The sequence below is a fragment of the Pimephales promelas genome, chromosome 23 (assembly GCF_988280905.1).
Source record: "Pimephales promelas chromosome 23, fPimPro1.hap1.1, whole genome shotgun sequence".
NCBI lineage: Eukaryota > Metazoa > Chordata > Actinopteri > Cypriniformes > Leuciscidae > Pimephales > Pimephales promelas.
The window spans coordinates 22794354-22810910 of record NC_142791.1 but is presented as its reverse complement, the minus strand read 5'-3'; the positions used below and the strand labels follow the sequence as shown (position 1 = coordinate 22810910).

The 16557-nt window shown below is 40.1% G+C and overlaps 1 protein-coding gene across 2 annotated transcripts in view; it reads left to right on the top strand.

The window, feature by feature from the left end:
* The first annotated feature begins 59 nt into the window (after positions 1–59).
* edil3b (EGF like and discoidin domains 3b) overlaps positions 60–16557 on the top strand; it is a 43819-nt gene continuing 27321 nt past the window's right edge. The window contains exons 1-4 of one of the 2 annotated variants that reach the window (XM_089126383.1): positions 60–271; positions 2478–2552; positions 4211–4240; positions 4663–4791. In XM_089126383.1, the coding sequence (XP_088982509.1) occupies positions 205–271; positions 2478–2552; positions 4211–4240; positions 4663–4791 (301 nt within the window). In that variant the 5' untranslated portion in view covers positions 60–204. The remainder of the gene's footprint in view (positions 272–2477; positions 2553–4210; positions 4241–4662; positions 4792–16557) is intronic. The other variant, XM_039678253.2, reaches the window with a different exon arrangement.

Below are 16557 nucleotides of genomic sequence, written 5' to 3'. Positions count from 1 at the left end.
CGTCTTCACTGATGCTGTGAATCCTGCCTGTGTCGAGTCTCCATCATCATCTTCATCACTGCAGTAAGAAGCATCAGCAGCATCAGCAGCACTGCTCGGAGTCACAGCATCTCTCTGACATTCTATCTGCATCATCACAGCTGAAACACGGGAAGGATCGAGGCTTTGCTGGAGAACCAGAGGACATACACAAGTTTCCTCGCGATGCTTCCTTTATTTTTGTTCCTGGTCGCCCGCATTGCCGCGTCCATCCCACATCCGACATCCACGGGTGAGTTCACTGAACACAACTCTCTGTGTTTAACATACGACTCGCATTTGCTCAAAACAAACCTAGATTAAGTTCATCACACACACGTCAGAACTTCCAGACAACGTTTAATGCGTTTATTCACAGGTCGGATATCAGCAGCATCACTTTCGGTGTTTTATTGAAACGTCCTCAGACATAATTCATGAGGGAGATGATAATGAGATGTCGGGTTATTTCGGGATTATGAGCACTTGATCAGCGCCCTCTAACAGACGTTCAATTAAATATAATATTAATCCAAGTAGCCTACATGCTGCTTGACATAAAGATGCCAATGAATAGTAAAACGCCTGCTTGTGCATGTTTCATTGCTCATAACGCTGTTATGATCTGTGATATTTGTTTGATATTACTTTGAGGTGATCCAGAGGTCATCTGCACAATAAATATTCATTAAAAAAAAGACTATAATCTGCAAGCCTGAAACATCACCTTGGTGTTTGTAATGGCTGAACTCAGTGTGATTGTTGTTAAATGTCATGTGCATCTCTTGCTGACCTTTACGAATGACTCAGTACTGTCACTGAGATGTCATTAGAAATCAACTGGGTTGTTGTTGTGATAGAGTTATAACTGTTTTTAGCTTCATACCTATCTATCATTTATTAAAATGAATATTATGATTATGAGAAACTATGAGCCATAGTTTCCACCACAATACCATGTTTTTTTACAGTAAAATATACAAACCATATCATCTACCATGTAATAGGTTGCAGTAAAACTACAGTATTACCATGATACCATAGTATTTTTTGTTAGTGGAGTTAAAGTGTTATCTAGCCTTACTTTTTGGTGGAAACTGTAATTACAGTACCTTGGTACACTGTAAAAAATTTGGAGTAGGATTTACTTGAAAAAACCTTGCTAAACTATCTCACTCAGAAAATGCTAGTAAATTTACAAAGATTTGCCAAGTAAAAACCTAAACATATTTATCAGTAGCTTTAATTAGAAATCTTTAAGTTAAATTTACTTGGAATATGGAATTAAGTAAACGTTACAATTTACAAAAAATAAGTAATTTTAACTTGGCTTGTAAAAGGTTGATTAATACCGATTTCCTTTGCATTACATTTCACTAAAACAAGAATCTTGAATTTTATTAGTCATTTATATGTGCTTTACTTAGATCATCTAAGTAATTTATATATACATCATGTCAGACAATAAGCCTCATGTGAATGCAAACACCTCAATACTTGGTAGGCAATACACAATGGCGGTAACATTTGATGGGTCGTTTTTGTGAGCAAACATTTACTCGAAATGTCACAAAATGGCAATTTACTAATACTGACAACAAAAATCAATGATAAAACCAGTGAAAAATGAGCCTCATTGATTATTCAAGGTCCAGTGCATGATGGGAACCCCAGTATCAGAAAAGTTGAGTAATTTTTACTTAATTTTATTGAGTTGATATTTAAACTTTCATTTATACTCGCTTGGATTAAGTACTGATATGGAATTTACTTAGTTTTTTTTTTAATTCTTGCCTGAACTAACTTTTTCAAGTAAATTACATTGGGTTTTTTTCACTAGTATTTACTTCACCAAAAAATCATTTTTTACAGTATACATTTAGGTTTGAGGAATCGTTCATTTTCTTTTCCGATTTACTGTGCTATCCATAGTCAAATTGCCAGTGATTTTGTATCAATGAATGAACAAAACACAATAAAAATTCCTGTCAGTGTGAAATTCAGTGTACCGTGTGGATCGTGCTATAATCCACTCTTAGTTTGGGTTGTGTCGGGTCATTGTGAACATAGACAGCTCCATCAGCCGTGTTTCTTTTTAAACACAAAGGATTTTCTCCTATTTTCTATCTCATTTAACCTTACACATTTCTAAAGCACTGACATTATGTCATCCCCAAACATCTGCGCTGCATCTTTAATAGTCAGCAAGTGTATTCCAAAGTTTAGCCGACACGGACACCTGTGTAAACACTCAAAGTTCCACTCCAGATTCCTGTGGCTGAATAATTCAGGTGGAAATGACAGAGTGGCTAAGGATAGAATCACAAACTCATGTGCATCTGTCTGCAACACACATTTCCAAGTTATAGAGTTGACTTAACTTGTAAGTTAACTTGTGATGTATTCATTTCCTGTTTATACAGTGTGGCTACACATTTACACGTTTACACGTTTTGTAGGTGAAGTATGTGAACCGGTTCCGTGTGAGAACGGTGCTGACTGTCCCAGTACACCAGCTGAAGAAAATGTTTCCTGTGAGTTTTTAAGCCACTTTTAATGTGTCATTTTGGATTCAAGAAGCCGAAAAGGCCCATGAGATTTAATTTCTTGAAATTTGTCTCTGTAAGACAACATTTGAGCGATATGTGCCTCTGACTTGAGTTTTCAAAATATCCAACCCGATCTCACAACCAAGTCGTACGAATTCGACGAATGATTAAAAAGTGGCTAATTCGTAATTCGTAGTACCTCACTCGTACGAATTAATACGATTTTTCTAAATCGTACATATTTTACGAATTGGCCAATTCGTATGAATTCGTACGAATGACCTACCCCTTACCTCGCCCCTAAACCATAACCATCACGTGGGTTTAGACAAATCGTACGAATGAGTACGAGTGAGGTCGTACGAATTAGTACGAATTAGCCACTTTTTAATCATGCGTCGAATTCGTACGAATTGGTCGTGAGATAGTGTTGAAATATCATGAGTTTGCAAGGTTTAAAGGCCCTTTCACATGAAGAACAATATTGACAAGCGTCCTCACCGACACACGACATCGTTTTGTTTGTTCTAAGCATATTCACTAAAATTTATCGTCTGGCCCTTTAAATGCTCGAGCTCGTTAAAGGGATTAGTTCACCCAAAAATTCAAGAGATTTCCACGATGCATGCATGCGTCGTGGAAATCTCTTGAACTCTCGTCTCAGGCCCAGAAGGAAGAAAAGGAATAGTCGAATAAAGTCATTATTTTTGTTTTGTTTTTTCGCACAAAAAGTATTCTCGTCGCTTGATAAACTTATAGTTGAGCCAATGGAATATTTAAACATTTTCTTCATTGACTTTCTGGGCCGTCAAGTTTCAATCCTTTAGGTTGCCTATGTGGTTGGGATATAGCTCTCAAATTTAATCAAAAATATCTTTATTTGTGTTCCGAAGATGAACGAAGGTCTTACGGGGTCGTTACAGCATGGGGGTGAGTAATTAATGACTTAATTTTAATTTTTGGGTGAACTATCCCTTTAAAGCATGATGGATTCCGATTGGCTGTCAGTGTTTTAATCGTTTGTCAGCCGGGAAAAAGTCATTCTGAAAGTGATTCTAACGATATTATTTGCCTTTTTATCGTTAAAGTTGTGGTGTGGACTCTGCTATTCGTTTAAAATTTTAAATGATTTTTACAACTATATCTTTATCGTTATCGGTGTGAACTGGCCTAAAGTGATGTTTTATTTCTCCAAACTCATACAAATAAAGCTTCTCCAAAGATTCTTAAACTCAGCAAAGAACCCTTTTCGGATCAAGAATCTGTTTTGGCTGTTGCTTCTTTAGATCAGAATTTTGGCTTACAAAATTACAAAATTATTTAAACAAAAGTAGAATCATATGTGGTGTCATGCAGAGACTAATGGGAATGTCCTTTTCGTGTTTTTCACTGTAAAATATTAAATCATAGTTTTTATTTGACGGTATTTTACAATACAATGATATATAATAAACGTACAGTATGATAAGGTACCTTAAGTGGTGTGTTAACCAAATTATTTTTTTATACTGTAGCATTTTTACATTCTTTTCCTGTAAATTAACTTAAAGTCTGTAGTGGAACTCTTTCATCTAATTGGGAATAGTGAGCAATAGCATAGAGGATATTAGAATTTAACAAACTACATTCTGCTCTCTCAACAGCATCAGGCTGGGAAGAGCAATCTGAAATCGGTGAGTTTGTTTATTTGAAGTCTCCTTTAATGCTCTGTTCTCTTCATTTCAAGAAACGTTCAAAAGAGATTCCTCATTGAGACTCCAGATATAAATGCCATATTAAGCAGATGGCTTATGTTCGTTTATGAGCCATGAACAGAAATGATGTCAGCCTCGATTTCCATTCACTTGTTAATTCACATTTAAACACCTGCTTAGCATTCATTAGGAAGTCACACTCTGGAATCATCTTTTACAGCCAATGCAGTATTTAGTGTGATGTTCAGACTGAGCTGAAAGGCATGAAATAATAATCACCTTGTGGGAATAGTGCGTGTGATCAAGCACACTGAACATCAAGTTCACTTATACATAACTTTAAATAAATACCACTTCAAATGAATCCTGCAGATTTCAGATACTGTGTTTTTCTGATTCAGGGATCTGCCGCCCAAACCCGTGTCACAACGGAGGGGTGTGTGAGCTGAGTGAGACCTACCGCGGTGACACTTTTGTCGGATATTTGTGCAGATGTCCACTTGGCTTCGATGGTGTCCACTGCCAACACAGTAAGAAACATTGTGTTTTTAGGCACATTAATATAGTTTCAGTAATAATATGAGGAAACTTATCCATATGAATGTACCTTATCAGCAGATATGTTGAAAAATCTATCTATCTATCTATCTATCTATCTGTCTGTCTGTCTGTCTGTCTGTCTGTCTGTCTGTCTGTCTGTCTGTCTGTCTGTCTGTCTGTCTGTCTGTCTGTCTGTCTGTCTGTCTGTCTATCTATTTATTTATTTAATCTATATTTACTGTATATATTTGCATGTTTGAAGTCCTCCTTTGGGGAAATGCAGCATTTAATGTTGTTTATATGTCTATGTGGTGTTTTTACAGTAATATGCTTAAGACAAACCATGTGTAAACACCATCGCTGAGTATTTTCTCCTTAAAACTGCAGTAAACCAAAGACAGTTTCTAAAACGCGGTTTGAAATCACTGCTGTTTCTGACGTCACAAACTGTAACCAATCAGGTCAGTGTGTGATCGTCAACAATTGGATCTCTGAGCTGTTGTAAGAGAGTGGAGTTGGGGCTAATTTGCATATTCATAGAACCACGTATGCTAAATGAGGCAAGGGTGTAGAGTTACAATCAAGCTATTTTGGTGATCAAAGTTAAGTCATTTTGGTGATCAAAGGTGAGTTTTAAGGGATAGAATGATTGACTACAAGGGAAATACGGGGGACTTTCAACAACATAGCCTATTTAACATGTACCTTTATTTAAAAAAAAAAAAAAAAAAAAAAAACCTCATTTAGAGTATTATATTCTCTGATCACTAAGAATATTTCCTGATCCCTAGAGCTATGCTTGCCATACAAAGGATCTCTTAACAATAATGTTATTTAACCTGTACAACTCTTTTTATTGGAAAATGAAAGAAATGTGTTTTGTTACTTTTGTGCTTTTTTGTAGTTTCCGCGCAAGCATGAGTGCGGATGTTATGGAGAAGAAAGAAATTTAATTCAGTAGTTTAAAATTGATCAAGTAAATTGCATTAGTTTTTATAAAAAGTAACTCAAATATTACTATGTTATAAAGTATTGTGTTAAAAAAGTAATCTGAATAAGTAAAGCACATTACTTGTAATGCATGCCCCTAACACTATATACAGTATATACTATATACTGGTCAAAATTATTTGCCCACTTGGTAAATATGATCAAAGATGGCTGTAAAAATAAATCTGCATTTAAATATATATATATATATATATATATATATATATATATATATATATATTATTTTAAAAAAATGCAAAAATCTAACCTTTTATTGAAGTAAACGAATTGGAAGTGGGAGGGAAATCACATCAAATTCATATGAAATAAATGTGTTTCTCCAAAACACATTGGGAACTTTTATTTGCCCCCTTTTATTTAATACTTTTTGCAACCTCCTATTTCCAAGATAACAGCCCTGAGTCTTCTCCTATAATGCCTGAAACGTTTGGAGAACACCTGGCAAGAGATCAGAGACCATTACTCCATACAGAATCACCCAAAACCCACTCATTTTCTATAGGGTTCAGGTCTGGGGACGGGGATGGCCTTTGCAGATGCTTGGTTTTGTGCTCAGCGACCCATTTTTGTTTTGATTTTGATGTTTGTTTCTGGATCACTGTCCTTTTTGAAGATCCAAACATGGCCCATTATACGATTTCAAGCACAGGCTGTCAGGTTTAGATTTTTTATCTGTTGAAATTTTATCAAATCCATGATGCCATGTATCTGAACAAGATGTCCAGGACCTCTGGCAGAAAATTAGGCCCACAGCATTAAAGATACAGCCGAGTATTTCATTTTACACATGGGACACTTTTTTATCCCTATGTCATCTGAATGAACGCATATAAGTATGTTCAAGACGACAGCGCACTTGCTGTAGTGTATTATTTTGCCGTTAGTCTCACTTGTGTGGAAACACAATCTGCAATAAAGTGAATATTTGTTTTTCTGCTTCATTTAATCTAAAAAAAGAACACTTAGCAAAGTGACAGGAACATAGTTAACAAACAGCTATTTTTGTCTGTTTGCTCCTTGTGAATATTCAAATTTTTTTTGTACCGATTCTCGTTTCTGTGGTTACCTCACACCTCCTGCATTTTTCATAGATTAGGAGAAGGAATATTGTGTTCTGTTCTATACTGCCTGCACAGCCTAATACGCATCGCACATCAGTGACCTTAATTTGCACTGTCTCCTGAATTGACTTCGAAGCCTTGTCTATAATTAATGCCAGAGTGAAAGTACAGCTGAGAGACATAAGACACTGAGGTTTGGTTAGCAGCTGGAGGCAAAAACATACTGAGCAACGGCCTTAGAAAACTCTTTTTGGAGAATGACATTCATTCATTATCTGCCCAAGTCCCCATGACCTGCTTAGTTCCCTTTCGACAGGTCTCCCGTATTGCGTAATTTAGCTTACGCTATGAGAAAACTCCTTTTCTCAAGAATATTAAAGCCACGTTTTTTAAAATGCAGTGCAGATGCACAGCAGACATATAGTTGAGCATCTAGCATGCTCATTGGCTGCAGCAACTGCACAAACCTATGGCAAGACGGCTAAGATGCGTGAACCAATTACCCACCGTGTCTTAGCCCACCAGTATGGGCGTGGTTTATAGCTATAAAAGCCCCTATTTTTACCATAGAATTCAGATATAGGGCCCTATCTTGCACCCGGCACAAATGACTTTGTACACTGACGCATTTATCATTCCTATTTTGCACCCGCGCAAATCGGGCTTTTCCCTCCACAGACGCAGGTCGGTAAACTAGGGAATGAACTTGCGCTCCCTGGGTGGGTCGAGAAAACAATTCCGCCACTGACCAGAAAAAACGTAGTGTAAAGTCAGTGGCGCATACACTATTGCTGCGTCCCAATTCGCTTACTTATACTACGCCCTAAAATATGTACTCTTTTTGTGAGGAAAAAGTACATACTTTTGAGTGTGTAGCAAAAGAGTAGGCAAGCTTTGGGACATACTATCACGTCATCTTTAACGGACAGCTCTGTCGCGTGCTGCGTGCATCCTGTCACCGTAAACTGCCCTGTCAATCATCTTGTCACCGTTAAAATTCTCCATTCAATCTAATTTTATATCCTACCGTTTCGGAGAGCACGTTCATCTGCCAGTTGTGGGTCTTTAATGCTCTCATCGTGTTTGCAATTTAAAATATAATGATGCATTTAAAACGTGGCTAAACGAGTCTTTACAAACGTTCACAATGCTGCTGCAAATGCAATATAATGTGGACAACATTTAATACATTTATTTTTTGTCAGGTTAGATACTGATAATTAATCACTCAAAGCTTTTTATCTAAACCTCTCTACACAACCGCGGGGACTCGCGCGTCCTCCGTATCGACTACGTGACTGTAGTTTTTTAACACTTTTTACTCGTGTTTGTAGTTCTAACCGAATCCTCTTCCGACGTGCAAAGGGTTGTGGGCAATATCAGCCGTTAGAGTGTGCATCGATCTACACTTCGGATTCTGACCGGAAAAAGTAGACCATCCGGGTATCTTTGAAACACTCATTTCAACATACTACGATTTGGGACGTACTAATTCTATTTTCGAATACTATTTAGGACGAATAGTATGCGAATTGGGACGCAGGGTATGATTCTCTCATCAACACAGATGTTGGGATTATGCACAACAAAGCAAATATTTTATCTCTTAAAATTTTATTTCTATGTACGAGACATCTTCATTTTGCATTGAATGTTATTCATTCCATATCTAGATTATATGAAATAGTATTATGATGTAAAGACAACCAACATACATGTGCATAAGTTCGTGTCTGGACATGAAAGAGAAGAAAAAAAAAATCACAGGACAGGTTAATAACTTTTAAAGGCTGGCTCTATTTATCATCAAAACAAAAATAAATGACCGCTAGATTAGATGATGAGGGCGAGGATGATCCTGGCTCTGATGCAGGACAACAGGTCATCAAACTGGCCGCGTGACAGGCGGAAGTACTGCTGACAGCGGCCGTCATCCAGCGCAGCTCCTGGAGCGAGCAAATGGTGAAACTCGCCAAACGGTTCACCTCCGAAGGGTCCGGTGGAGACAAATATACGGGGACGATGATCCCCACGCAGCTGTTCTGCTCTCCAGAGTAAACACAGAGTGGTGACTCTCTCGATGAATGCTCGGTCGACATAAAAAAAAATGTCCGCCAACGGATTTCAATTCTGACGCGCGTCACGTGCGTAAATTTCGCTTCAAACTTTTGTTTTTACGTGCGTCAGTTTCACTTTTGACACGAGAGTTAAAGGGTTAGTTTACCCACAAATGAAAATTAAGTCATTAATTACTCACCCCCATGCTGTACCAGACTTCCTTAGATTTCCACGACGCATGCGCGAGAATTGCGATCTGAAGTAGTGCAGAGCGGCTCTGAAGTAGTGTAAGCAGATCGCAAATCTCGCGCATGCGTTGTGGAAATCTAAGGAAGTCTCGTTTCTGGCCTACAAGGAAGAAAAGAAATAGTCGAATAAACTCGTTAATTTTGTTTGTTTTTTCGCACAAAAAGTATTCGCGTCGCTTGATAAACATATAGTTGAGCCACGGTAGTCACTTGGGATATTTAAACATTTTCTTCATTGACTTTCTGGACCGTCAAGAGGCAGTCCCTTAGGCAGCCAATGTGGTAGTTATACAGCTCTCAAATTTAATCAAAAATATCTTCATTTGTGTTCCGAAGACGAACGAAGGTCTTACGGGGTTGGTACAGCATGGGGGTGAGTAATGACTTTTTTCATTTTTGGGTGAACTAACCCTTTAACACAAAGTGGTCAAGCGTCAAACTAGGCGCTATTCGCGTCTCTGGTGTGAACGCACAGTAACTAAATCATTCGCGCTTAACACGCCAGACGCTCAATTCGCTCGAACTTGACGCGGCGCAGGAATTTTTTACGCGCGTAACGCGTCTTTGCATTGACTTGACATTGAAATCATTCGCGCCTGACGCGCTATTCGCGTCCGGTGTGAATGCACCATAACAGTAACTCAAATAAACTCAACCAAGTTTACAACCGAGGTGCAGAAGAGCATCTCTGAACACACAAACCTTGTCAAACCTTGAAGCAGAAGAGCTCCAGCAGCAGAAGACACACACCGCTGACACACCTGTCAGATAAGAACTGGAAACTGAGGCTGGATTTCTGCAGCGACGTTCAGATGGTAATTTGGTGTAAACAACATGAAAGCATGGATCCATCCTACCTTGTATCAGGCTGCTGGTGCTGAAATGATGTGGTGAATATTTTCCAGTTGAGCATAATTTAAACGCAACAGCCAGCCTGAGTATTGTTGCTGACCAAGTCCATCTCTTTATGACCACAGATAGTGTACCATCTTCTGAGAGATACTTCCAGCTGGATAACACTCCATGTCAAAGCTCAAATCATATCAAACTAGTTTCTTGAACATGACAGTGAATTCACTAAATTTAAATGGCCTCTACAGTCACCAGATCTCAATCCAATAGAGTAGCTTTGGAATGTGCTAGAACAGGAGATTCACATCATGGATATGCAGCAACTTCATGATACTATCATGTCAATATGGACATTCCAAAGAATGATTAAATTAAAAAGATAAATTAAGCTAAAAAATATAAATGAAATCAACTGTGATGTAACATCTCAAGTTGTATGTTGGTGTCTTTTATGAGCAGACAGATTGCAGCAGAAGTGAGGGGGGGCATCCTCATCTGTATCGACTATGCCAGGATCTGATGCTGGTTCTGACTTAGTGTTTATTGTGTGAGGCACCACTGACTTCATTAACCTAGTTGCCTTGGCACAACTGAGCACAAAGGAATTTGCATTTCTTAAGAAATGGAATGAGAAGAGGAGAATGAGGTGAAGAGGCACCCAAAAGGAACTTGGGCATCTCAAAAATTACATTTATTAGGTCAGAGGCTCTGTTTTTTACCATGGAAGTATTGTACAGTACCACAAATCCAGCATGACAGATGACCAACCCCCCTCTGCTCCTCACACCAATTTACTTGCTTGACTGCCTGGACTTTGGCCCCACGGAGGGAACCCCTCCAATCAGGACGAGTTTGTTCTATCGCATCTGACAGTGGTGCTTGGATGCACATGACTTGTATGAAGGTTGAATGCCAATGGTCGTTCCCCACTATGAATCTGTTGGGGTCATATATTGTAAATAAATGTATTTCTCTTGAAATAAGAGTTCAATAAACTACAATGACTTATTGTTTTAAGTGTAGTTTGGTAAGATTAAAAAAAAAATTCTCAGTCACTTATGCAACCAAGGCTGCATTTATTTGATCAAAAATACAGTGAAACAGTGTAATATTGTAAAATACCAAACTGTGTTGTATTTTAATGTTAACATTTTATTCATTCCTGTGATGGAAAATGCATTACTCCAGTATTTAGAGTCACACTATCCTTCAGAAATGATTCTAATATTCTGATTTGCTGCTCAAGAAACATTTCTTATTATAATCAAATGTTGAAAATATTTAGTGCTTAATATTTTTGTGGAAACCCTGAAAGTTAAAGAGATCGTCTCGGTTACGTATATGTAACCCTCGTTCCCTGAGTACAGGGAACGGAAACGTGTCGTCGTGTCGTCAGTTCCCTGATGAATTGGGATCACGCTGGGGAGGCAACTGCCTTCGAGAGAATTAAAAACGAGCCAATGAAATTGGCATGCAAAATTTGCATTCCGCGAGCCGCCTACTAGCGTGGATATAAAAAGCGGAAGTAAACAATGCATGACGCTTTCCACTGAGGAGTCTGGTCGTCAGCAAAGGTACAGCAACATGGCGAAGGGACAACATGTCTCTGTTCCCTGTACTCAGGAAACGAGGGTTACATACGTAACCGAGGCGTTCCCTTTCGTCCTGGGAACTCCAACGTGTCGTCGGGGAGTTCCCTGACGAATTGGGATCCCTAATAAAACGCCATGGTGCTGGCCCCTTCCAGCGCCCAGCGACGCTACCCATGTAGTTTCAGAAATAACGGAAGCTAGCTAGGGAGTCATACTGCTGTTCCGCAAGACCCATTCAGTGGACATTGGATAACACTGGAAAAGCGTGCCCTAACCCGTCACGAGGAAGGGAACGCTGCGGAAGCCATGATGAAGGGCGGAATGCCTGGAATACACATATGTACTAGCCCAGGGGCATAGTGAAACATATGGCAGTCCCTGAGGCAGTCCCAATACTCTCTGGTGATAGCATCCACTAACCAGTGAGCTAACCTCTGCTTGGAGACGGCCTTCTCCTTCTGCTGGCCTCTGTAACAGACAAAGAGCTGATCTGAGGTCCTGAAGCTTTGCATTCTGTCAATGTAAACCCGCAGGGCGCGGACGGGACAGAGAAAAGCCAGGGCTGGGTCTGCCTCCTCCTGGGGCAGCGCTTGCAGGTTCACTACCTGATCCACAAAGGGAGTTGTAGGAATCTTGGGCACAAATTCAGGCACGATTTGTCGTCTGAAAAAGCCTGTAGATCCCCGACCCTCTTAAAAGAGGCCAAATCCAACAGGAGCGCTGTCTTAATGGACAGGATATTCAGCTCCACTGTCAACAAAGGCTCAAAGGGAGGATTTTGGAGAGCTCTAAGTACCAGAGCTAGGTCCCAAGAGGATACAGAGTGCAAAACATGAGGTGGATTTAACCTCCTAGCACCCTTTAGGAATCTGATGATCAGGTTGCGCGTCCCTACGGACTTACCTTCTACTACAAGGTGATGTGTGGCTATTGCGGCAAAAAAGACTTTGAGGGTGGAGGGAAAATTCCTTCGCTCCAACCCATCTTGTCGGAAGGAAAGCACGACTCCGATCGGGCAAGTTCGGGCGTCCTCCTGGCGAGAGGAACACCACTTGATGAATAGGATCCACTTCAACGCATAGAGGCGCCTCGTAGAGGGGGCTCTAGCAGAAGTGATGGTGTTTACCACAGCCTGTGGAAGATCACCTAGAACCTCCGCGTCCCGTCCAGGGGAGTTTCCAGAGGTCTAGACGCGGGTGCCATAGAGTGCCCCATTTCTGAGAAAGGAGGTGGGGGAGCTGGCGCCGGAGGATGACCTTGGCAAGGGGGAGCAGCCGGAGGTTCTACAGCAACAGAAGACGGGCTCGCAGCAGCCAGCCTCCTGTGCAGGACGTGCTGTATTGCCTCCGACTGCTTCTGGGCGGCGGAGAACTCCTGGGCTAAGTTCTCCACCGCGTTGCCGAAGAGGCCGCCCTGGGATACAGGGAAGTTGAGAAGTTTGTTCTTCTCCGCTTCCCGCATATCGGCCAGGGTCAGCCAGAGGTGGCGCTCCTGGACCACCAAGTTGGACATCGCCCGACCCAGCGAACGTGCGGTGACTTTCGTCACCCGGAGGACGAAGTCCGTTGCCACACGCAGCTCCTGCAGAAGGGCTGGGTCAGGACCACCCACCTGCAAGTCATGGAGCACCTTTGCCTGATGTAATTGCAACAGCGCCATGGCATGCAGGGTGGAGACGGCATCTCCACCTTCCTTGCAGGCATCCCTGGTTAGCATAGAGGAAAACCTACCGGCACCTACAGGGAGGGGCGTGAAGGGGCACCCCGCCAAGTGGAAGCAATGTTCTGACACAGGTGCATCATGATAGACCACTCCACTGGAAGCGCCGATGGCAACGCGCTACGAGAGGCGTGAGGCGCCCGACAAGATCTTTTACCAGTCGGAGCGCTCCTCATGGTGATCCTCATCCGCTCACCAACAGGAATCGCTGAAGTAGCCGCCTGCCGAACTGAACCGGCAGATGAACTAGATTGAGGATTATCTGAAGGGACTCCCCTATGTTTCAGGGTTCTCAGCCTCGAACGCAGCATCGTCAGAGTCATATTCCCACAATGAGAACATGATTCATCCACAAACGCTGCCTCAGCCTGTGCTAAGCCCAGACGCGAGAGAGAGTGTTTGTGGCCATCATCCTGAGGGAGAAGTCAACCACGTCCAGAAACGCATGGGTGAGTCTTCTTCCTAGAAGGCTCTCTTCAATATCCAGAACAGCAGCAGGTAACACTCTGTGAGGCTTCGAAGCAAAAAGCGTCATGCATTGTTTACTTCCGCTTTTTATATCCACGCTAGTAGGCGGCTCGCGGAATGCAAATTTTGCATGCCAATTTCATTGGCTCGTTTTTAATTCTCTTGAAGGCAGTTGGCTCCCTAGCATGATCCCAATTTGTCAGGGAACTGCCCGACGACACGTTGGAGTTCCCAGGACGAAAGGGAAACTGCATTTGTTTGAAATGTACATTTTGTAACATTTTATAGGCCTACTGTCTTTTGGCTTTTGATCAGTTTAATGTGTACCTGCTGAATTCATGTATGACTCATTTCTTTCTTGCTACCCTACACTTTTGAACTGTTTCGTGAATGTGACATATTCTGATGTTCACAATGCAAATATAAATTCTAAGGGCCAGATTTACTAACAGCTTGAGCCAACGCAAACCCTCTTCTGAAATTAAAAACTACTGTAAGGATTTACTAAAGACACACAATGAGAATTAGTTTTGAAAAAGCATGGACAATTATTTTTCGCGGCTGACCTTATTGCATATGCATTGATAGGAGTTTCCCTTTGAGACGCAAAATTTATGGGTGGAGAGTATTTATATGATTCATGCAAGGTGATTTACTAAGTTTGCGGTAGTCAGTTTAGTGGTATTTGCACCAGTACTTGTAAAATGCACATAAATGCAACAAGATTGTAATTTTCAGTAGAAAACTGAACTAAATATGTGGTGTAATTGTGTCACTATTACTACCACTGAGCTCTACTTTCTGATAAAATGAGCAAAAAAAAAAAAAAAAAAAATCCTGTAGACTGAGAGGGGAATTGAGGCATATCTAGAGACCAGTTTTAGGCTAGTACAGCAACCGTATAGCAACTACTCTGAAAACCTTTGCAACAAAGTGCTGGAAACCTTCCAAAACAATTTAGAATTGTAATGAGCAAGACCCACTCACATTTCCCTCTAAAAATGTAAACAGTGAGTTTTGAAATTGCAATGAGATTTTAAAAGTCCTATTCCTTTAGCTTTTCTTTTTACTTTGACACCACATCATCATAGCAATCTAAAATCAGATCCTTAAATCCCACGTTTGTTCTTGAGGTTGTTGAAGTGACTCTGTTTTAGCTGTGGATTTTGTTGTTGCCCTCAAGAGATCTTCTGCTGTGGAAAACCCAAAGGTGTGCTTTATCTCTGTCAGATACCTGACACAATAGATCTTTGCTCCACCTTGCAGATCCCTGAATTTCTGCTCGGATGATCCCTCGTCATGCTGTTTGTAACGAGTCTCTTGAGTTCCTTTTGTTCTGCTTAAAAATCAAAGTCTAAGATGGGACAACATGAGCTTTTCTGCCAGGGGTCTGTCACGAAGCCTGCTTATGAAATTAACATCAAGCGAACTTTCGTGGCAATTCGTAACTTTTGTGTTTTAGTGAATTGGTGGCAAACACAATATTATGTGTACATTTCCCTATAAATTGCTTAAGCTTGAAATGAGAAAAAGTAGATACTTCAGTGTCAAAGTCTCCTGTGGACAACATTTAAGCAATAATATTTCTATCTGTATTTAGTTTATCTTAGCAAGTTTAACTTTCGATGTAAATCAGTACTGTATGATGAGAGAAATTTTTCATCGCTGTGGCAAATCAACACTTAATGAGAAACGATTAGGGGTGTAATAATACCCTCATGTCACGATTCGATACATATCACGATACTGAACTCACGATACGATATTATTGCGATACTCCAAGACATATGATAAAAGGTTAACAAAATTTTTACTGTTGATTAAATTTGGTTTTACATTGTGTGTGTGTAAATGAATAAGCTTGGACTTGGTGCTAGAAACCCAATGCTAAGGACAATGGTGACACCAGAATAAAAAATATTCATGATACTGAGGCTGAAAATACAGAATTATTGGTAACACTTTACTTAAAGGGGTGTACATAACACCATAATCATGACATGACATATGTTATGAATATGAAGGAAGTTTTATGCATGTTTGTGACAACTGTCATTAAGTGTCATTGGCTCAGTTATGACATTTTTAATGCAAATATGGCATTGTTTGAGATATCTTTGTTATGACAACTTGATATTACTAAGACAACACAACCTGTCATAAACATGACATAGCAGATTAATTATCAAACTTAAGAAACCACCTAGCTTTATTGGTTAACATTACATTAAACTGTCAGGTGGTTGGTTTTGACATTGGCTGTCATGAAGCCATTAAAACTTTTTAAGTACCACTGTAACACGGTCACGAAAAATATTCATGATGACACCTATAATGGCCTCATGACAGCCGATGTCAAAGCCAACCACATGCCAGTTTAAGTTATGTCAAGTTGTCATGACAAAGACACTGACAGCTTATGATGTTATGATTTATGTCGAGATGTCATAACAAATACATCTTAAACATTATTGAGTGAAAGACACTTAATGTCATGTCATGGTTATGAAGGTGTCATATCAGTCTTACGAACACCCCTTCAAGTAAAATGTTACCGAATTATTTTAGATGAATAGCCGATGCTTGCACTCTGTAACTGACTATATACAGTATGTAGGCCTCTTTCTACTGGTAACATAAGACATTTGGCATTATCAAATATTCCCCTGTTGCATTTTAATACATTATATTCAACATGATGTAGTAGGCTACTGACTCTAAAACTCTGAAAACTTGAATTTTTATTT